The 23834-nt window shown below is 43.7% G+C and overlaps 1 protein-coding gene and 2 pseudogenes across 1 annotated transcript; 1 reads left to right on the forward strand and 2 right to left on the reverse strand.

Moving 5' to 3' along the window:
• Positions 1-625: 625 nt before the first annotated feature.
• On the reverse strand, positions 626-1468 carry LOC142059529 (olfactory receptor 12D1-like). The gene has a single exon (XM_075098347.1). The coding sequence runs from the start codon at positions 1466-1468 to the stop codon at positions 626-628; it is 843 nt and encodes a 280-aa protein (XP_074954448.1).
• Positions 1469-5623: 4155 nt separating this feature from the next.
• LOC142059568 (olfactory receptor 10A7-like) lies at positions 5624-10175 on the reverse strand (annotated as a pseudogene).
• Positions 10176-19107: 8932 nt separating this feature from the next.
• Positions 19108-23659, forward strand: LOC142059569 (olfactory receptor 10A2-like; annotated as a pseudogene).
• Positions 23660-23834: the final 175 nt, after the last annotated feature.

The following is a 23834-nucleotide window of genomic DNA, read 5'->3' on the forward strand; positions in this document are numbered from 1 at the left end:
CCGTTTTCAAGTTTACATTTAAATCTATGTTCGTTAGTAAGGTTCCCCTTAAACTTAATGGAAAGAAACAGATCCCTCCAGGGGGTTGACTCAGGTCAAATGTTGACAATATCATTCTTAGGCTATGACCACCCAAAATGCGGCACATGCTAGCTCCCTTCAGCTACACAGAAGGTCTGAACGACAGGCGAGTCATTCAGCTGCCTAAACATAGCCACCAAGTCATCATTTAATACCTTAATCCAGGACAACTGCATGGGGCTGTCAGCTATGCCTCAAGTCCTGCAAGAGACACACGTGGTTCTGTATTGGAAGCTGGAGGCCAGATGGGGTACCGTAAGATATCTTAAAACGATGGAAGAAGCATCAAGCCCTTGAATAGCTCCCCTGATTTAGATCTGTGCAATTGACTTCTAAATGTGTTAAACTACGTGAGATAATCAGTAGTTTTTCAGTCTCTTGCAATACAGTGTCCTTTTGGCCTCTTGCCTTATAAATATGAGAGGTGGAGTAACCACATTCTGAGCCTTGTCCTTGTTTTAGTCACTTTCCTCCAGGAAAGAGTTTTCTCCCTAACGTTTCCTAAGAGAATCCTCCTGGTTCCTAAGAGCATAGATCAAGGGGTTCAGGGCTGGGGTGACAGCACTGTACATGAGAGACACCTTTCAGGGGAGCTTCCTGAGGAGGGTGGTGCATAATTGAAGAGCACCGGTAGGTAGAACAGTGCTACAATGGTGAGGTGGGAGGCACGAGTGGAGAAGGGCTTCCACCTTTCTTCCTGGGACCGGACTTTATAGAACAGAAAGGAGATGATATAGAGGTAGGAGAAGACTATGAGAGTGAAGGGGCCTAGAGCAATAGATGTGGTGACCACATTGAGGAGGGTCACGTTGCAGCTGGTACTACTGCAAGCCAAACTCAACAGTGGCTTGCTGTCACAGAAGTAGTGATGAATGCAGTTGTGGCCACGGAAACTCAGTTGAGAGGTCATGACTGAGTGCATCATGGCATGTACAAAACCAGCGGACCAGCTGGCCACAGCCAGCAGCAGACAAGTCTGTGGTCTCATGACAATTGTGTAGCGCAAAGGCTTGCAAATGGCCACATAGCCGTTGTACGATATGGTGGCCAGGAGCACAGCCTCAGTACTGCCCAGGAAGTGGAAGAAGTGGAGCTGGGCAAAGCACCCACCAAAAGAAATGGGCTGATGCCCAAAGAGGAAGACAGTCAACACCTTGATAACAGTGACTGTGGAGTAGAAAACATCCAGGCAGGACAGGCTCCCCAGGAAAAAGTACATTGGTGTGTGGAGCCAGGGCTTGGCTATCACCATGGTCACAATGACACCATTTCCCAGAAGACTGGTCATGTAGAGCAACGGAAAGGAGAAGAAGAAAAAGTGCTGCAGCCCCTGGATATCAGTGAGGTCCAAAACGATGAAATCACTGGCCTCTGTCCTATTCAGCATTGCTAGAATAATAAGAAGCAAAGGCAAAATGTCAAGGTTCCACAGTGGTGAGGAGTAACAGTATTACAAAACTCACCTGTTTCTGTGCTATTTTAATGCAAACAAATGCAGAAAAGAGCAAAACATAACACTTGTAATCAAACATAACAGCTGCATAGAAACTCAAGGAATTAACATGGACAGAAAGAGCTTTAACGTAGTCTTCTACTTTCTGCCTGGAACAAAGAAAAGAGTAAACTACTACAGAAGGGAAGGTACTCAAATAAAAACTTCCGTCTATGCACAACAGCAGAATATGTAAGACGTAAAACATTGCTCTTCATCTTCAGCCACATTCGTGTTTCAGTTTGGCTCATCTGTAACTTCCTGCTACAACCTTTGATCTCATCAGTAAAGCTTCTAACTCATAATGTGAATCACTGCTGATGCTTTCTTTCTACTATTGTGCCTACACTTCATTAAGCCAATTTCAACTTTAACATTTCTAATGGCCACAATCTCTTCCAGACAGTTCTTTGATCTCAACAATTGTACAATTTCCATTTTTTTTATCATCAGCCACCAGAAGGTGCTCCAAGGTACCACACAATCATCAGCATTACGTTGCTGAGAATAAAGGAAGAGGATGCCATAGCATGTGATCACAAACAGTTTTTGGTTTTGGACTGTATACTTTGCCTAAAGAATGTCTTTTTGTTGAGCAGCAGCAGATGAATGGGACAAAAGCCAGCATCTCATCTCCTACAGTACTGTGACGGAGCAAGACTGAATTTGTAGGAGCCGAGTTAGCTGGTGCGAGTTCCAGACCAGTTGGCTCATCTCGCTGAAAGCTGGCCGTACTGCCCCACTGAGACAATATGATCTGTTCTGTCAGTATCGTTACTCTTCTAAAATGTGAATTAGGAAGCACATGCTTTCATGTTTTTTCTGTTTCAGGTAAGTTTGTTTATCGCTATGGGTAAGTCCCAACCATAGGCAGTAAAGAACAAAGTCCTGAGATTATTTTACTGGGGCAGGTAGGCACAGGTATTTCTAGCTTACAATATAGACTGCAAATTCTACAAGACGAGTAGTTTTCTCCGTACGTTCAACGCAGTGATGATTAATATTGATGAATACAGCTAATGAAAAAAGGGTTACTTCCAAACTATTTCTTGTAAAGAGGTTAAAGCACGTATAGCTACATTTCATAGTCTTTCTTGTCCATTCCATTGTGCTATATACTTTTGTTGAAAATAGGTGATTTTTGAAAGTCATTATGGTGCATCTCCAGCCCACTCACTCTTTTGCTCATACTTCTTCAGCTTATTATTTCAGCATGAAAACAATAAACAAACAGAAAACTTCTAAACTGATCTCATAATGAAAGAACACGAGCGTGTGGCCTAAAGGTAATTTACAGGCATAGAGACTCTAAAAAACTGATCATATTTCTCTGAAAATACTTCTAGTCTGATCTTTGAACAAGCTCTATTGGAAACATTAGATCTGTTAATATTATAGATTTATTAAAATTTTAGTCAGTCACCTCCATTTGAAGAGGTATAGATGCAGTTCTCTATGAAATACAAATGCTTCTGTTTCTTACACATTATTGGCCACTTTTAGGCACCAAAGCCCTCCTCACTGAAGTCCATCTGTAGAAAGAAACCACTCTGTTACGGTGTGTTCCACAACCTCCTCTGATCCTGCCTCTTTTTCTCAGTCAACCACAGGTGGTCTAATCCCTGTCCTCCATTCCTTCTAAACATTTTTTTCCTTCTCTTTCTAATACTTCCCTTCTGTTTCACAGATGCTGACTAACATTTTTCTCCGATTAACTGATTAACACATCCAGTCAAAGGAAAAGAGTTCTCCCAATCTTCTTCTTTTAAGACTCTTGCTTAAATACAAATGCAAAGGAAAGACTTTGCATGCTGAAGCTTGCCTGTTGTTCCAACTACATGAATTACAGAATAAAAAGATTTTAAAAAAGATCATTCTGGACAAACCTCGCCTAGCTATCAATCAACACTTTTCTCATTGTAGCAGGGCCCTCTCATAGTGAGCCAGAAAGCAAAGCTGAGGAGAAAACAACTCATTTTGTGCAGTTAGAAGACTGAGAATTTCTGTTCTCCTTTTTTCTTTGATATCTGCTTGGCGTTCTTCTAGCCGAGCCATTAATACTGCGGGTGTGATGACAAGGACTACTGCGAGTTCCCAGGGGCTTGGCGTTATTCAGGTAGGATGCAAGGAGGAAGCTTTGCAAACTGTACCAGCAATCTCTGATGACCTAGTTAGAGGGGGAAAAAAGTCTTTTTGTCACATCCATAATGTGCAAAACAGCAACATCTTCATGGCAGAAGTGATTTTCCTATTGCTTTGATCAGGTTTCTGAAATGAGGTTTGTGAATCAGGGGTGAGTTGCAGAGCAACAAAGTGTTCCCTAAGCATAATGTATAATGCATAGATGAGCCACCTGCAAAACAGAAGACAAAAAATGAAGCAGCCCGCAGAGATTAGTTAATAACAACAACAAAAAAAAGGAACACCAAACCAAAAACACTACAAAACACAACCTACCAAAAAAAAAAAAAAACCAAACCCCACAACAACAACCAAACAAAAAAACCCCACCAAACCACCAAACCAAACCAAAAAGCCAAGCCAAAAATACCTCGCACATACAGAAAAAAAAAAAATCAAACACAAATATCTCCATCTCAGTGCACAAAAATGGCTGAAAATTCTCCTGGATGTAGAGGCATGAGTCATACAACCTCAGCCGAACTAGAGCAGTGTTTAGGCAATGTTTCCTAAATCCCTTTCAAATGTTAGAATTTGTGAAACCAAGTGTGCATTCCACCCATTCTGATCTGTTAGGATTTCTGATGTTTTATTTTTGTTGGCATTTGGTGGCTAAGGAGTCGTTTCTGGACTCTTTGCAATCACAAACATCCCAAAATCCCAACATTTCCCCTATAAAGCTCCTGGCAGGTCAGCTTGAGACTGATCTTGGGTTTGAAAACCCAGTATGTTCAGCATAGTTTTGTAGGCACACGGAATAATGTAGGTTGGAAGAAGCCTCTGCAGTCTCTGGTCCTTCCCCTGTTCAAAGCAGGCCAACTGGGTAGGGTCTTGGCCAGTGAAGTTTTCAACAGTTTCAAGGGTATTTAGGCAAATCTGGGCAGCCTGTTCCAAGCCTGAATACCCTAAAGGTGAAAGAGTGTTCCCTAGTATCTAATCCAAATTTCCCATGTTCCGACTTGCGCCCATCACCTTGCATCTTATCACCGTGCTCCTCTGGGAAATATTTGCCCCCATTTTCTCCCCATTGCCTTAGTGTGGGGGAGAATCCACCCCCACACTAAGTAGCTGCAGACAGCAATATCATCTCCTTCCCCTAGGAAGCAACAAGGATGAAGAAACCCAGCCTCCCAGCCTCTCCTTGTCCTTGAGGGACTAATCACTAGAGAGACCACTAATCACCCTGGCGTCCCGGTGTCCCTCCACTGGGCAATGTCTTTCCGGTACTGGGCAGTCCAATATTGGACACGCTCTTCCAAATGTGATCTCAGGAATGCCAAAGAGAAGGGAAGGCTTGCTCCCCTCCACCAGCTGCCTGTGCTTTTGCCAATGCAGCCCATTTGGTCTTCCTTGCGGCAAGGGCATGCTGCTGGCACACATGTGACTTCTTTCCAACCTGACCCTCAAAAGCTGCTTCTCCTGCAAAGCTGCTTTCTACCCAGTCATCCCCTGGCCTGCCCTGTGGTGTGGGATTGTTTCTTTCTTCCCAGATGTACAAGTTTTGACTTGCTTTTGTTGAACTGCAGGAGGTTCCAGTCAGACCATGTTTCTGGCCTCTCAATGCCCCCCTGAAGACAGGTTCTTCCCTCCGGTGCATCACCACTCCCTCCAGTTTGGAAGCATCAGCAGACGTGCTAAGAGCGTGCTCTATTCTATCATTCAGCTTGTTAATAACAAAATTAAACTGTAGTAGCCACAGTACTGATCCCTGAGAAATATCGCTGGTAACTAGCTGCTAGCAGGACTTCTTACCACACAGCCATTTGAGCCTGGCAATCCTGGCCATTGACATTATTATCCCCTTGCCCGGTGCCTATCTTCCAAATGTAGATCTAAGGAGTCTGTAGGAGACTATACTGAAGGCCTTGCTCAAATTAAGGTATACAACATCCACTGCCCTCCCATGTCGGTCCAGACAGTTATCTCATCATAGAAGTCAGTGAGATTGATCAGGCCTGATTTGCGCTTGTTGTATTCACGCTGGCTGTTCCCAACCACCCTCTTGTCCTTCATGTACCTCAGAATGGTTACCAGGAGGGTTGACTCCATCACCTTCCCAGGTACTGAGGTGAGACTGTGGTTCCTCAGCTCCTTCTTGAGGAGGGGTGTGATGTTTGCCTTTTTCCAAGCATCAGGACCTCCTGTGGTCACCGTGACCTTTCAAAGACAAAAGAGAGTGAACTTGCACGGGCATCAAGCAGCAGTTTCTTCAACACCACCCTTGGGTGCTTCCTACCCAGTCTCATCAACTTTTATATGTGCAATTGACCTAAGTGCTCTAACTGTGTCTTCTTATCCTGCTCATGCTGCTTCACTCCCATGTACTTTGCTAGCAGGCTTAAGGACCCTGAAGGCACACCCACTCAGTGAAATGTAAGGCAAAAAAGGCATTGCATGCCCCAGCCTTTTCAAAGTCCTGGGTCACGAGGTCTGCTGCCCATTGACCAGCGGGCATGTATTTTCCTTAGGCTTCCTTTTTCTGCTAATGTACATCTAGAAATTCTTCTTCTTGCCCTTCCAGTACCTTGATAGTTCCAACTCCAGCTGAGCGTTGGCTTTCCTATCTCCATCCCTTCTGGTTTTCCTGTCCCTGTTTCCACCTTCTGTGCACTTCCTTTCTTGTTTGAGCCAGGAAAGTCAGGAGTCACGCCAAGGGCTCCTGGTATCGTCTCTGAAGGATACCACAAAATGTGGGATCAGTGCAGAGGTTTGGCTGCCCTACATACCACTGGAAGAGTAAGACAGTTTTGGTTGTTCTCCTTCTATGACCCCACTTGCTCCGGCAGCTGACACTACAGGCTGCAGGGCATCCACACCCCGAGTCTGACTCCAGTAGCTGGTACCAATTTTCACTCACAGACACACAGGTCCCACCAGTAGCTGAGAAAAGACGTGAGAAGAAGATATAAGGCAATGGGGCAGACTGCAGAGATGAAGCACAGGGCTCAGCCAGACAAGTGCACTGACATGCCCTGTTTTGCATGTGACCAGCCCACCCTATACCCCTTTGAATCTACCCTCCCTTTGTTCCTCCCTGTTCCCCCTTCATTGGGTCATTGATTGCCCAGCTTTGGTCCTCCTCACTGTCTCCCTTATCATTTGTTGGCCAGATTTGTGTCCCTGTAAGTTCTTGTTCGTCGCTTCCTCCCTTTCCTCTCATCCCTTGTCGCACTGAAAAAGGTCCTCCTCTAAAGGAGCAGGCTCTGCCCTTGCACATATCCTTACAAAAGTGTTTAAGTTTTTCACTGCATAGGTTATGCCTGCACTGCCTTTGTTAGCTTTGCTTAATGGCTCTCGCTGTGTTTGGGGGACTATGACAACTCACTATATTCAGGGGAGGAATTCACACTGTCCAAATGAGAACCAAAGTGACAGGGGCTGCGGCATGCGGTGACTTCAGGCTCCACACCAGCATAACACCACAAACAGGAGCTTCGGGAGTATACGTTTCAGCTGAAGACATGTTTATACAAGCACAAGGTATTTACTTAACACAGAGGTAAAAGTGGAAAACTGTTTGTAGGAGGGAGTGGGTTAACTGCAAAATGCCAAGCGGCTCAGTTTGTTCTTAAATTTTCTGCAGCTGTCTAAGCGTCTTACCTCTTGCCCACTCCCCTCTCGTGTGGGGAGAAAATCAAAGGCAAGTGAAGAGACTCATGGATCAAGGTAATAACAGTTTAATAAGGAGAGAAAAAGCTGTACACACAAGTAAAAAAGGAATTAATTCACTACTTCCCATTGTCAGGCAGATGTCCAGCCACTTCCTAGGAAGCAGGAGCTCAGCAAGCCTAACCGTTGCTTGCGAAGACAAGCAACTTAACCATGAACATTCCCCCTTCCTCCTGCATTCCCTGAGCATTCCTCACACTGCATTCAAATATTTCATTCTTCTACCCCATACCTTACTTTTTATTTCCCATTTTATCTGCTTCTTATTCCCCAAATCCCCTCTCACCAAGACTTGTAACTTATACTACTGCAGTGCGTTGACCTTGGGCTGCAGCCAGACTCCCACCCAGCCTTTCTCTCATGCCCCCTCCTCAACAAGGCAGGACAGGAGGAGAAAATAAGATGAAAAAGCTCTTGAGCTGAGATAAGAACTGGGAGATCACTGACTGCTTACCATCACGGGCAGAACAGACTGACTTGGGGAAAATTGATTTAACTTATTGCCAATTAAAACAGATTGGGTGGTGAGGAACAAAGACAAAACTAAAACACCTTCCCCCCACCCCTCCTTATTCTTCCCAAGCTCATCTTCACTCCTTCATTCCCACATCTTCTTCCTCCTCCCAGCCCCAGACTGTGCAGGCTGTATGAGGAATGGGGGGGTTACAGTCAGTTCATAACAGTTTGCCTCTGCTGTTCCTTCCTCCTCACACTTTTCCCCTGCTCCAGTGTGGGGTCCTCTCTTGGGTCGGCAGTCCTTCAGGATAAACCTGCTCTAGCTGGGCTTTCCATGAGCTCCTGTTCCCCATCACCAAAACCTTGCCACGTACACCCAACACACAAGAAATTGTATAATTGTCCTTTTGTATTTGCAGTAGAGTGCCTTTGTTACTTCTGGTCTAAGAAAGAGTGATGTAAATTTGGTATTGATCACACAGATTGGAAGAGAAATTGCTGCTCAGACGTAAGCAAGACCAGAATTGGGGTTGAAGTTAGATTGAAATATGCAGAGCGAAAATAAAAGCGCAAGTCACATTTTGCTTTGATGAACACTCCATCTGGCAAGACAGAAAAAGAATCAGACAGAAAGTGTCAGGTTCAACGAGTTAAGAAACAATCCCCTCCCATAGCTTGCTTTCAGCCTACGTGAGAAGGGAATTAATTAAAAGAAAGCTACTGCAACTGGCTGGCAATGTTTCGGTTTACCCTTTCTGTTTTGAACTGAGCAAGTTACTAACCAGTTTGGGAAAGAGATCTTTGTTCTGAGAGGAAAAAAATTCAGATCAAGTCTAGACTTGAACCCAGTCTCTCCCATCAGTAGGAAGGACGCTTCCAGGAGACACAGCTCCTCCCCTCCAATCTTAAGGTACTAACTTGTTTCTTAACTCCTTATTGAGGAGGGTTCTTCTGAGGGGAGAAGTTTCAGGCTATCGCCTTTCCTTTGATGGAGAAGAAAAACAAATTTTTGTTTTTTCTTCTCGGATAACAGACATTTTATACTTATGAGAGAAAGGTATAATCATGGGGGAGGATAAAAGTTTTATAAAAAATCCACTTTTGTAATATTCCTACATTAAGTCAGGTTTACTTATTTGTTTGCAATGCCAGAGGTATAACAACAACAACTTATTCTAATGTGCTGAGTAAAAAAGGCCATATATTTTATGGATTTAACAGCAAAGGATTGTTAAAATAGCACAGGTGTTTTTGAAAGGCATTCCACTTCATTCATAAATTCCATTTAATGTTTTTACTAAGGAAACACTTGTGTTCTGTGCAGCAGCTATGAGGAATCCATCACCTGGATGGAGAAAAGACGGCCATCTGCTTCCTGAGTAACCTCGTGTCAGTCATAGAATCATACAATCATAGAGTCATTAAGGTTGGAAAAGACCTCTAGGATGCACCTCCTCAGGCTTTGCTTGACTTCCTGATTCCTCAAGCTGCAGATGATGGGGTTGAGCATGTGGGTGACAACTGTGTAAGACAGGGAAATAATTTTCTCATGTTGGATGAGTGGCTGTACTTGAGTCGCAGGTGAATGATGCCAGTTGCGCTGTGGGAAAGCGTCACTACCACCAGGTGAGCTGCACAGGTGGAAGAGGCTCACCTCTGGCCCACAGCTGAAGCTGTCTAAAGAACAGCATGGATAATGCAAAGGTGCAAAGTAAGAGATGGCTATCAGACCAAAGGGAATCACCGCTATTATGACAATAGCAATGAGAATCAGTAGTTCAAACAAGGCTGTGTTTGCACACACCAGCTTCAACACAGGACAAATGCCACAAAAGAAATGACCGACCTTATTTCTCCCACAGAAGGGCAGGGTGAGTAACCATGTGGTGAAGCCCAGAGCCACCGGGAACCAGACAGCCAAGACCCAATGGCCATCTTGAAGCAGCGATCCCTGTTCATCATGGTGGCATAATGCAATGGATGACATATTGCCGCTTGCTGGTCGTAAGCCATTGCACCTAAGAGGAAACACTCACAGGTGACAAAAAGAATAACACACTTGAGCTGCAAGGCACGACCTGTGAAGAAAATAATTTTCTCTCCACCAGCAGAATCACAAGCATCTTCGGGACAACGTGCAGGCTGTAGCAGATCTCTGTCAACCAAGATCCTTTGGGAAGCAGTACATGGGTATTTGTAGAACAGGCCCAATGGCTGTCATCACAACAGTTAGAGAGTCCCCCAAGAAGATGGCCAAGAACGTGACGGAAACCGGCGTGAAAAATAGGAGCTGCATCTTGCCATGGAAGGCAAACCCCTAAAGTAAGAAATGAGGAGTCACGGTTTGGTTCCTGGCTTCATTTCCACAACAGGTCCCATCCCAAAAGAGAGAAAAACCCCACACTACTAAAGGATTAGTAGCATGGGACAGACTTGTGGTCTCAGAAAGAGCTACAGTTGCTCATCAAATGGGGTTTAAAACATGAGGTGAAAATTGGATTGGATATGACAGTGAGCCCAGTGTAAAAAATCTCAGCTGGGGAACCTGTACGAGATCATCTTTAACACTCACAAGCTGGGATTCCTCTTCTCTAAATTAGGTGAACGGACAATAGACATACAAATTTCAAATAGCCATTCTGTGTTTATTTTACATAGAAGGAAATGGGCACCTCCAAAGGGCAGCAGTAGCATCTATGATGAGACAGGAGAATTTCACTTTGGATGGGCTGGATGCCCCTCGGTTAACTTCAGCATCTAAATGTCTATAGGCATCTAAATTTGAGTCAGTCATCTTAGAATCACTTCATATTTAATGATGAGAAATATAGCACAAGACAGAAGCACAATTTCTTTCCTTCTAAGATGGATGTCCAAAGATGCCAGGATTGGTGGTATCATTAATAGTGAAGTGAGTATGCACTGACAAAATTTTTGGCTAGCTGGAAGTAACTGGAATTCATTTGATTATTGGTGCTCTAAGCTAGGTGACATGGAGATCCTGTGGCTTTCCACCTACTGGTTTGCCTCAAGCAGAAGCGATCTAGTTACATTCTTTCCATTGTTAACCCTGCAAAAGTATAATGCAAACCTAAATGAGTTTAAATTAATAGAAGTGTTCATGCACTTATGTCCATTTCATCAAATAATATAAAATCCATATTATGAGTTCCTATTTAAGGTAGGCTCTGGGGAGTAAAAAGATGTTCAGCGTACAAGCAGATGCCCCCATAAATATGTTCACCAGCATCTACACCTTGCTGCCTTTTTCTGGGCGTTTATCATCTCTTCAGATGATGCTGACAGAACTGTTTGTCTGGGAAACTTCCTGGACTGTTTCAGCCAAAATATGCTTGACTGATTTTTGAAAAACACAGAATAATGTAATAAAGAGAATAATGGAACCATATCTTTTTTTCTGTATGTACGCCATTGGGACTGAGATAATGTGGCCCACAATACCTGGAGTTCAGTTTTACTCTAAGGGAACTAAGGATTAACATTCTCCCTTCAGGATTCACGTGCATGAGATGAGAAAGTGTGTGTGTGTGTGTGTGTGTGTGATGCCTTTTTCTTGTCCTTAGCAATGATGAAAGAGAAAATGAGGAGATGAGAAGGTATAGACACTGTGATTCATTTGTTCAACATATTTATCAGCAAAAGAGGCAGCAACAGTTGCCCAAGTTTTCTATAGGCAATAGAAATAAGCAAGTATACTGTCAGTATCATTAATGTTTCTCCACCATAGACATCTAAAATAATACGAATTGCTGATGTCATGGAAGTTCCTATTTCTCTCAGCTGAGTGAGTGAGTGAGTAATTCAGATGTAAAAATCTGCATTGCCGGTGCCTAAAGGTAGGTGGGATATAGACAAATTAGAGAACTGGGCAATCACCAGCCGTATGAAGTTTAACAAGGGCAAGGGCTGGATTTTACACCTGAGGCACGGGAACTCTGGATATACATATGCACTGGGAAATTATTTTGTTCATCATTCTGTTAGTCCTAAAAACATAATCTGAAAGGTAGGAATCTAAATCTGAGTCCACCTTTATAGTCAGCAGAGAGAATATATATCCAGGCTTTACTATGGGTTACGCCTCTGCGATAAGAAAGAGGTCACTAAAGCATTTAGAACTTAGGAAGATAAATCAGGTTGGTAGACAAATGAACTCAATGAAATAAAGAGACAAAAATGTGTATTACCTGTTGTTTCTGTATGCACGTGCTGCAGAGGTACAGGTGCCCAAGTAACTCCATGTGGCAGGGTACTTTAACCCGTTAAACGCCAATGGGAACATCCCATCAGGGATGCCTGACCTGATTTTCTTTCACCAAGGACACACCATCCTCGTTGCAGGCTCTCCACCTGATCTCTGGGATTCAGAGATCTCTGGGTCTGGGATTCCTGAAGCCTGGTCTTGCTAGGCTAGACCAAGGCAAAGGTGGCATTCAGTACATCAACTGTTTCCACGTCCCATGTCACCAGGTCCCCCAACTCATTCAGCAACGGGCCCACATTTTCCCTAGTCTGTCTTTTGTCACCTATGTACTTGCAGAAGCCCTTCTTGCTGTCTTTGACATCCCTGGCCAGATTCAATTCCCCTTCAGCTTTGGCTTTCATAGCTGCATCTCTGCATGCTCAGACAGAGCAAGAATATTTGAAAAATAATTATTCTTAATTATCTCATCCACTTTCATTCATGCCAGCTTCCAGCCAGATGCTTTAGGGGCTGATACTTGTGTGGTTGATCAAAATCTCCCACCTACGCACACAAATGCATGCACACGTGCCACTCACTGGAGGAATGCTCTGAAGAGGCAAGCAGAGGCTATGAGACTGTGAGGCTCAGGGGAGGATGATGGAGCAACTGTACACAGCTGTTGCAAAAGAAACCAAAACCATCCCAATATGAAAGGAAACTGGTGGGATTTTTGTGGGTTTGGTTTTGGTTTTGTTTGGGGTTTTGTTTTGTTTTGTTTTAATAAACTAGCAAAAAGCATAACAGTTGTACTTAAAGAAATGCAGGGCAAAATTCACTTTAGGGTTATGCTTATTGTTAAAGTAACATAGCTTGTATATTTATCAGGGTGGAAGCATGCCTTGCCTTGTCACAAGCAAGTGCCGGACAAGCTGAACCCATGTCCAGCTGCACAGCTGCAGACCCCTATGTGTCAGGGATGCTTTTGCTTGATCTCAGTCTCCAAAGTGGACTATATCTCTCTGCAGGACCTATCTGCCCTCAAGAGTGCCAGCAGCTCCTCCCAATTTTGTGTCATCAGCAAACTTAATTAGTATTCCTTCCAGTCTTTCATTCAAGTCATTTACGAAGAGATTAAGAGTACCAGCCCCAAGATATATCCATGCAGAACCTCTCTATTGACTGGCTGCCAGCCTGATCTAGCCTCATTTAATACAGCCCTTTGAGCCTGACACATCAGCCAATTGCACACCCACTGCATTACATGTTTATCCTGCTGTATGCTGGACATTCTGTCCTCCTGGGTACTGCGAGAGACAGTATCAAAAGCTTTACCGAAATCCCAAAATATTATGTTGACTGGCTTCCCTTGGTCACCTAGGTGGTTAACCTTGTCATAGAAGGAAAAGAAGTTTGTTAAATAGGACTTTCCCCTCGTGAACCTGTGCTGGCTGGGACCAATGACTGCATTGTCTTTCAGGTGTTTTTCAATAACTCCCAGAATGATCTTCTCCATAATTTTCCCTGTAATTATTATTATTGTTTTGTTGTTGTTGTTATTATTAACTTTTAATTTCATTTCATTTCATTTCATTTCATTTCATTTCATTTCATTTCATTTCATTTCATTTCATTATTATTTCAATCATTAAACTGTTCTTACCTCAACCCACAAGTTTTCTTACTTCTTCCGATTCTTGCCCCCATCGCACCGGGGGCGTGGGTGGGGAGAAGGGTGAGCGAGCGGCTGTGTGGTACTTAGTTTCCGACTGGGGTTAAACCATGACACTCATACAATTGGCCTCAGCCCATTGACCCAGCCTGTTCAGATCCCTCTGTAGAACCTTCCTACTCTCAAGCAGATCAATACTCCCACCCAACTTGGTGTCATCTCCAAACTTACTCAGGGTACACTGGATCCCATCATCCAGATTGGTGATAAAAATATCATGAAGAAATTAATTTGAGCCTGGGAAAGAGAGGAAGGTTGGGGGAAGGTGTTTTGGTTTTGCTTTGTTTCTCACCATCCAGTCTATTTTCACGTACTCCCCATAGGATCAGGTGTCCAGACAGCAACTCTTTGGCGTGATGAAATCATATGTTAAGTAGTCTTTCTTTATCCATGGTCTATATAAATATGAAGTATGCTTTAGGACATACTAGCAGCCTAAGTATAGTATAAGCAAAGTTTCCTTCCACATGTTCAGAGTTGCACAAATAAGTGATATAATTGTTAACAGTAAGAATAGGATAATGTCTTATTCTTTTTCTTATCTAGTTTATTAATATTAGGGAAAAAATGGAATTTGACATACGTTGGTTTCCCAGTAGCCCAAGAGACTTTCAAGAGATCATAATAACTACTTGAGTAGCTATATTGTTATGAATATAGAGCATTGCAATATGACACTAATGTATTACATAGCCCTAAATATGGCAAGCAGTAGTACAATAATAGCTTATCTCATAGACCTTTTTTTGTACTGCTTTTGTCCACTTTATTCTGGAAATGGTAAACTTCTGGTAGATGTCTGCTGGTGAACTAAGTGTGATAAGACACAGGTGAAAAATTAGGTGATGTGAATTCAACACTGAAGTATTTAACACACAATCATCTCCAGAAAAGTCTAGGTTTATATCCTGAAAAATCTAGAAAGACAAATCAAACAAGTGGAACCCGAAGAAAGCTGTTGTACCAGTGCGTCACAGCTGGGAAGCGTCACCAAGGAGCCATTAATATTCTCCTGTCACAGAAGGTTTCAGAGTTGAGCCTTGACTCTCTGACTGTACACCATGCAGAACTTCTCCTGCTTCTGGTCTGCCATGAGTTACTGCCATAGCTTTCTCATTTGTGTGAATGCTCTCATTCTGTCATTTGTGTGAATGCAAATGTCTTTAGCCATGTGTGGTGGTCTGGCTTTGGCCAGCTTCCAGGCTCGCACCCAGCAGCTCTCTCACTGCCCCTTCACAACAGGACAGGACGGGGAGGAAATAAGAGGAAAAAGCTTGTGGGTCAGGGAGATCACTTACCAATTACCATCACGGGCAGAACAGACTACCTTGGGGAAAATTAATTTAATTTATTACCAGTTAAAATAGACTGGATGGTGAGAAACAAAGCAAAACCAAAACACCTTCCCCCAACCTTCCTCTCTTTCCCAGGCTCAAATTAATTTCTTCATGATATTTTTATCACCAATCTGGATGATGGGATCCAGTGTACCCTGAGTAAGTTTGGAGATGACACCAAGTTGGGTGGGAGTATTGATCTGCTTGAGAGTAGGAAGGTTCTACAGAGGGATCTGAACAGGCTGGGTCAATGGGCTGAGGCCAATTGTATGAGTGTCATGGTTTAACCCCAGTCGGAAACTAAGTACCACACAGCCGCTCGCTCACCCTTCTCCCCACCCACGCCCCCGGTGCGATGGGGGCAAGAATCGGAAGAAGTAAGAAAACTTGTGGGTTGAGGTAAGAACAGTTTAATGATTGAAATAATAATGAAATGAAATGAAATGAAATGAAATGAAATGAAATGAAATTAAAAGTTAATAATAACAACAACAACAAAACAATAATAATAATTACAGGGAAAATTATGGAGAAGATCATTCTGGGAGTTATTGAAAAACACCTGAAAGACAATGCAGTCATTGGTCCCAGCCAGCACAGGTTCACGAGGGGAAAGTCCTATTTAACAAACTTCTTTTCCTTCTATGACAAGGTTAACCACCTAGGTGACCAAGGGAAGCCAGTCAACATAATATTTTGGGATTTCGGTAAAGCTTTTGATACTGTCTCTCGCAGTACCCAGGAGGACAGAATGTCCAGCATACAGCAGGATAAACATGTAATGCAGTGGGTGTGCAATTGGCTGATGTGTCAGGCTCAAAGGGCTGTATTAAATGAGGCTAGATCAGGCTGGCAGCCAGTCAATAGAGAGGTTCTGCATGGATATATCTTGGGGCTGGTACTCTTAATCTCTTCGTAAATGACTTGAATGAAAGACTGGAAGGAATACTAATTAAGTTTGCTGATGACACAAAATTGGGAGGAGCTGCTGGCACTCTTGAGGGCAGATAGGTCCTGCAGAGAGATATAGTCCACTTTGGAGACTGAGATCAAGCAAAAGCATCCCTGACACATAGGGGTCTGCAGCTGTGCAGCTGGACATGGGTTCAGCTTGTCCGGCACTTGCTTGTGACAAGGCAAGGCATGCTTCCACCCTGATAAATATACAAGCTATGTTACTTTAACAATAAGCATAACCCTAAAGTGAATTTTGCCCTGCATTTCTTTAAGTACAACTGTTATGCTTTTTGCTAGTTTATTAAAACAAAACAAAACAAAACAAAACCCCAAACAAAACCAAAACCAAACCCACAAAAATCCCACCAGTTTCCTTTCATATTGGGATGGTTTTGGTTTCTTTTGCAACAGCTGTGTACAGTTGCTCCATCATCCTCCCCTGAGCCTCACAGTCTCATAGCCTCTGCTTGCCTCTTCAGAGCATTCCTCCAGTGAGTGGCACGTGTGCATGCATTTGTGTGCGTAGGTGGGAGATTTTGATCAACCACACAAGTATCAGCCCCTAAAGCATCTGGCTGGAAGCTGGCATGAATGAAAGTGGATGAGATAATTAAGAATAATTATTTTTCAAATATTCTTGCTCTGTCTGAGCATGCAGAGATGCAGCTATGAAAGCCAAAGCTGAAGGGGAATTGAATCTGGCCAGGGATGTCAAAGACAGCAAGAAGGGCTTCTGCAAGTACATAGGTGACAAAAGACAGACTAGGGAAAATGTGGGCCCGTTGCTGAATGAGTTGGGGGACCTGGTGACATGGGACGTGGAAACAGTTGATGTACTGAATGCCACCTTTGCCTTGGTCTAGCCTAGCAAGACCAGGCTTCAGGAATCCCAGACCCAGAGATCTCTGAATCCCAGAGATCAGGTGGAGAGCCTGCAACGAGGATGGTGTGTCCTTGGTGAAAGAAAATCAGGTCAGGCATCCCTGATGGGATGTTCCCATTGGCGTTTAACGGGTTAAAGTACCCTGCCACATGGAGTTACTTGGGCACCTGTACCTCTGCAGCACGTGCATACAGAAACAACAGGTAATACACATTTTTGTCTCTTTATTTCATTGAGTTCATTTGTCTACCAACCTGATTTATCTTCCTAAGTTCTAAATGCTTTAGTGACCTCTTTCTTATCGCAGAGGCGTAACCCATAGTAAAGCCTGGATATATATTCTCTCTGCTGACTATAAAGGTGGACTCAGATTTAGATTCCTACCTTTCAGATTATGTTTTTAGGACTAACAGAATGATGAACAAAATAATTTCCCAGTGCATATGTATATCCAGAGTTCCCGTGCCTCAGGTGTAAAATCCAGCCCTTGCCCTTGTTAAACTTCATACGGCTGGTGATTGCCCAGTTCTCTAATTTGTCTATATCCCACCTACCTTTAGGCACCGGCAATGCAGATTTTTACATCTGAATTACTCACTCACTCACTCAGCTGAGAGAAATAGGAACTTCCATGACATCAGCAATTCGTATTATTTTAGATGTCTATGGTGGAGAAACATTAATGATACTGACAGTATACTTGCTTATTTCTATTGCCTATAGAAAACTTGGGCAACTGTTGCTGCCTCTTTTGCTGATAAATATGTTGAACAAATGAATCACAGTGTCTATACCTTCTCATCTCCTCATTTTCTCTTTCATCATTGCTAAGGACAAGAAAAAGGCATCACACACACACACACACACACACACTTTCTCATCTCATGCACGTGAATCCTGAAGGGAGAATGTTAATCCTTAGTTCCCTTAGAGTAAAACTGAACTCCAGGTATTGTGGGCCACATTATCTCAGTCCCAATGGCGTACATACAGAAAAAAAGATATGGTTCCATTATTCTCTTTATTACATTATTCTGTGTTTTTCAAAAATCAGTCAAGCATATTTTGGCTGAAACAGTCCAGGAAGTTTCCCAGACAAACAGTTCTGTCAGCATCATCTGAAGAGATGATAAACGCCCAGAAAAAGGCAGCAAGGTGTAGATGCTGGTGAACATATTTATGGGGGCATCTGCTTGTACGCTGAACATCTTTTTACTCCCCAGAGCCTACCTTAAATAGGAACTCATAATATGGATTTTATATTATTTGATGAAATGGACATAAGTGCATGAACACTTCTATTAATTTAAACTCATTTAGGTTTGCATTATACTTTTGCAGGGTTAACAATGGAAAGAATGTAACTAGATCGCTTCTGCTTGAGGCAAACCAGTAGGTGGAAAGCCACAGGATCTCCATGTCACCTAGCTTAGAGCACCAATAATCAAATGAATTCCAGTTACTTCCAGCTAGCCAAAAATTTTGTCAGTGCATACTCACTTCACTATTAATGATACCACCAATCCTGGCATCTTTGGACATCCATCTTAGAAGGAAAGAAATTGTGCTTCTGTCTTGTGCTATATTTCTCATCATTAAATATGAAGTGATTCTAAGATGACTGACTCAAATTTAGATGCCTATAGACATTTAGATGCTGAAGTTAACCGAGGGGCATCCAGCCCATCCAAAGTGAAATTCTCCTGTCTCATCATAGATGCTACTGCTGCCCTTTGGAGGTGCCCATTTCCTTCTATGTAAAATAAACACAGAATGGCTATTTGAAATTTGTATGTCTATTGTCCGTTCACCTAATTTAGAGAAGAGGAATCCCAGCTTGTGAGTGTTAAAGATGATCTCGTACAGGTTCCCCAGCTGAGATTTTTTACACTGGGCTCACTGTCATATCCAATCCAATTTTCACCTCATGTTTTAAACCCCATTTGATGAGCAACTGTAGCTCTTTCTGAGACCACAAGTCTGTCCCATGCTACTAATCCTTTAGTAGTGTGGGGTTTTTCTCTCTTTTGGGATGGGACCTGTTGTGGAAATGAAGCCAGGAACCAAACCGTGACTCCTCATTTCTTACTTTAGGGGTTTGCCTTCCATGGCAAGATGCAGCTCCTATTTTTCACGCCGGTTTCCGTCACGTTCTTGGCCATCTTCTTGGGGGACTCTCTAACTGTTGTGATGACAGCCATTGGGCCTGTTCTACAAATACCCATGTACTGCTTCCCAAAGGATCTTGGTTGACAGAGATCTGCTACAGCCTGCACGTTGTCCCGAAGATGCTTGTGATTCTGCTGGTGGAGAGAAAATTATTTTCTTCACAGGTCGTGCCTTGCAGCTCAAGTGTGTTATTCTTTTTGTCACCTGTGAGTGTTTCCTCTTAGGTGCAATGGCTTACGACCAGCAAGCGGCAATATGTCATCCATTGCATTATGCCACCATGATGAACAGGGATCGCTGCTTCAAGATGGCCATTGGGTCTTGGCTGTCTGGTTCCCGGTGGCTCTGGGCTTCACCACATGGTTACTCACCCTGCCCTTCTGTGGGAGAAATAAGGTCGGTCATTTCTTTTGTGGCATTTGTCCTGTGTTGAAGCTGGTGTGTGCAAACACAGCCTTGTTTGAACTACTGATTCTCATTGCTATTGTCATAATAGCGGTGATTCCCTTTGGTCTGATAGCCATCTCTTACTTTGCACCTTTGCATTATCCATGCTGTTCTTTAGACAGCTTCAGCTGTGGGCCAGAGGTGAGCCTCTTCCACCTGTGCAGCTCACCTGGTGGTAGTGACTCTTTCCCACAGCGCAACTGGCATCATTCACCTGCGACTCAAGTACAGCCACTCATCCAACATGAGAAAATTATTTCCCTGTCTTACACAGTTGTCACCCACATGCTCAACCCCATCATCTGCAGCTTGAGGAATCAGGAAGTCAAGCAAAGCCTGAGGAGGTGCATCCTAGAGGTCTTTTCCAACCTTAATGACTCTATGATTGTATGATTCTATGACTGACACGAGGTTACTCAGGAAGCAGATGGCCGTCTTTTCTCCATCCAGGTGATGGATTCCTCATAGCTGCTGCACAGAACACAAGTGTTTCCTTAGTAAAAACATTAAATGGAATTTATGAATGAAGTGGAATGCCTTTCAAAAACACCTGTGCTATTTTAACAATCCTTTGCTGTTAAATCCATAAAATATATGGCCTTTTTTACTCAGCACATTAGAATAAGTTGTTGTTGTTATACCTCTGGCATTGCAAACAAATAAGTAAACCTGACTTAATGTAGGAATATTACAAAAGTGGATTTTTTATAAAACTTTTATCCTCCCCCATGATTATACCTTTCTCTCATAAGTATAAAATGTCTGTTATCCGAGAAGAAAAAACAAAAATTTGTTTTTCTTCTCCATCAAAGGAAAGGCGATAGCCTGAAACTTCTCCCCTCAGAAGAACCCTCCTCAATAAGGAGTTAAGAAACAAGTTAGTACCTTAAGATTGGAGGGGAGGAGCTGTGTCTCCTGGAAGCGTCCTTCCTACTGATGGGAGAGACTGGGTTCAAGTCTAGACTTGATCTGAATTTTTTTCCTCTCAGAACAAAGATCTCTTTCCCAAACTGGTTAGTAACTTGCTCAGTTCAAAACAGAAAGGGTAAACCGAAACATTGCCAGCCAGTTGCAGTAGCTTTCTTTTAATTAATTCCCTTCTCACGTAGGCTGAAAGCAAGCTATGGGAGGGGATTGTTTCTTAACTCGTTGAACCTGACACTTTCTGTCTGATTCTTTTTCTGTCTTGCCAGATGGAGTGTTCATCAAAGCAAAATGTGACTTGCGCTTTTATTTTCGCTCTGCATATTTCAATCTAACTTCAACCCCAATTCTGGTCTTGCTTACGTCTGAGCAGCAATTTCTCTTCCAATCTGTGTGATCAATACCAAATTTACATCACTCTTTCTTAGACCAGAAGTAACAAAGGCACTCTACTGCAAATACAAAAGGACAATTATACAATTTCTTGTGTGTTGGGTGTACGTGGCAAGGTTTTGGTGATGGGGAACAGGAGCTCATGGAAAGCCCAGCTAGAGCAGGTTTATCCTGAAGGACTGCCGACCCAAGAGAGGACCCCACACTGGAGCAGGGGAAAAGTGTGAGGAGGAAGGAACAGCAGAGGCAAACTGTTATGAACTGACTGTAACCCCCCCATTCCTCATACAGCCTGCACAGTCTGGGGCTGGGAGGAGGAAGAAGATGTGGGAATGAAGGAGTGAAGATGAGCTTGGGAAGAATAAGGAGGGGTGGGGGGAAGGTGTTTTAGTTTTGTCTTTGTTCCTCACCACCCAATCTGTTTTAATTGGCAATAAGTTAAATCAATTTTCCCCAAGTCAGTCTGTTCTGCCCGTGATGGTAAGCAGTCAGTGATCTCCCAGTTCTTATCTCAGCTCAAGAGCTTTTTCATCTTATTTTCTCCTCCTGTCCTGCCTTGTTGAGGAGGGGGCATGAGAGAAAGGCTGGGTGGGAGTCTGGCTGCAGCCCAAGGTCAACGCACTGCAGTAGTATAAGTTACAAGTCTTGGTGAGAGGGGATTTGGGGAATAAGAAGCAGATAAAATGGGAAATAAAAAGTAAGGTATGGGGTAGAAGAATGAAATATTTGAATGCAGTGTGAGGAATGCTCAGGGAATGCAGGAGGAAGGGGGAATGTTCATGGTTAAGTTGCTTGTCTTCGCAAGCAACGGTTAGGCTTGCTGAGCTCCTGCTTCCTAGGAAGTGGCTGGACATCTGCCTGACAATGGGAAGTAGTGAATTAATTCCTTTTTTACTTGTGTGTACAGCTTTTTCTCTCCTTATTAAACTGTTATTACCTTGATCCATGAGTCTCTTCACTTGCCTTTGATTTTCTCCCCACACGAGAGGGGAGTGGGCAAGAGGTAAGACGCTTAGACAGCTGCAGAAAATTTAAGAACAAACTGAGCCGCTTGGCATTTTGCAGTTAACCCACTCCCTCCTACAAACAGTTTTCCACTTTTACCTCTGTGTTAAGTAAATACCTTGTGCTTGTATAAACATGTCTTCAGCTGAAACGTATACTCCCGAAGCTCCTGTTTGTGGTGTTATGCTGGTGTGGAGCCTGAAGTCACCGCATGCCGCAGCCCCTGTCACTTTGGTTCTCATTTGGACAGTGTGAATTCCTCCCCTGAATATAGTGAGTTGTCATAGTCCCCCAAACACAGCGAGAGCCATTAAGCAAAGCTAACAAAGGCAGTGCAGGCATAACCTATGCAGTGAAAAACTTAAACACTTTTGTAAGGATATGTGCAAGGGCAGAGCCTGCTCCTTTAGAGGAGGACCTTTTTCAGTGCGACAAGGGATGAGAGGAAAGGGAGGAAGCGACGAACAAGAACTTACAGGGACACAAATCTGGCCAACAAATGATAAGGGAGACAGTGAGGAGGACCAAAGCTGGGCAATCAATGACCCAATGAAGGGGGAACAGGGAGGAACAAAGGGAGGGTAGATTCAAAGGGGTATAGGGTGGGCTGGTCACATGCAAAACAGGGCATGTCAGTGCACTTGTCTGGCTGAGCCCTGTGCTTCATCTCTGCAGTCTGCCCCATTGCCTTATATCTTCTTCTCACGTCTTTTCTCAGCTACTGGTGGGACCTGTGTGTCTGTGAGTGAAAATTGGTACCAGCTACTGGAGTCAGACTCGGGGTGTGGATGCCCTGCAGCCTGTAGTGTCAGCTGCCGGAGCAAGTGGGGTCATAGAAGGAGAACAACCAAAACTGTCTTACTCTTCCAGTGGTATGTAGGGCAGCCAAACCTCTGCACTGATCCCACATTTTGTGGTATCCTTCAGAGACGATACCAGGAGCCCTTGGCGTGACTCCTGACTTTCCTGGCTCAAACAAGAAAGGAAGTGCACAGAAGGTGGAAACAGGGACAGGAAAACCAGAAGGGATGGAGATAGGAAAGCCAACGCTCAGCTGGAGTTGGAACTATCAAGGTACTGGAAGGGCAAGAAGAAGAATTTCTAGATGTACATTAGCAGAAAAAGGAAGCCTAAGGAAAATACATGCCCGCTGGTCAATGGGCAGCAGACCTCGTGACCCAGGACTTTGAAAAGGCTGGGGCATGCAATGCCTTTTTTGCCTTACATTTCACTGAGTGGGTGTGCCTTCAGGGTCCTTAAGCCTGCTAGCAAAGTACATGGGAGTGAAGCAGCATGAGCAGGATAAGAAGACACAGTTAGAGCACTTAGGTCAATTGCACATATAAAAGTTGATGAGACTGGGTAGGAAGCACCCAAGGGTGGTGTTGAAGAAACTGCTGCTTGATGCCCGTGCAAGTTCACTCTCTTTTGTCTTTGAAAGGTCACGGTGACCACAGGAGGTCCTGATGCTTGGAAAAAGGCAAACATCACACCCCTCCTCAAGAAGGAGCTGAGGAACCACAGTCTCACCTCAGTACCTGGGAAGGTGATGGAGTCAACCCTCCTGGTAACCATTCTGAGGTACATGAAGGACAAGAGGGTGGTTGGGAACAGCCAGCGTGAATACAACAAGCGCAAATCAGGCCTGATCAATCTCACTGACTTCTATGATGAGATAACTGTCTGGACCGACATGGGAGGGCAGTGGATGTTGTATACCTTAATTTGAGCAAGGCCTTCAGTATAGTCTCCTACAGACTCCTTAGATCTACATTTGGAAGATAGGCACCGGGCAAGGGGATAATAATGTCAATGGCCAGGATTGCCAGGCTCAAATGGCTGTGTGGTAAGAAGTCCTGCTAGCAGCTAGTTACCAGCGATATTTCTCAGGGATCAGTACTGTG

The sequence above is a fragment of the Phalacrocorax aristotelis genome, chromosome 7 (genome assembly GCF_949628215.1).
Source record: "Phalacrocorax aristotelis chromosome 7, bGulAri2.1, whole genome shotgun sequence".
NCBI lineage: Eukaryota > Metazoa > Chordata > Aves > Suliformes > Phalacrocoracidae > Phalacrocorax > Phalacrocorax aristotelis.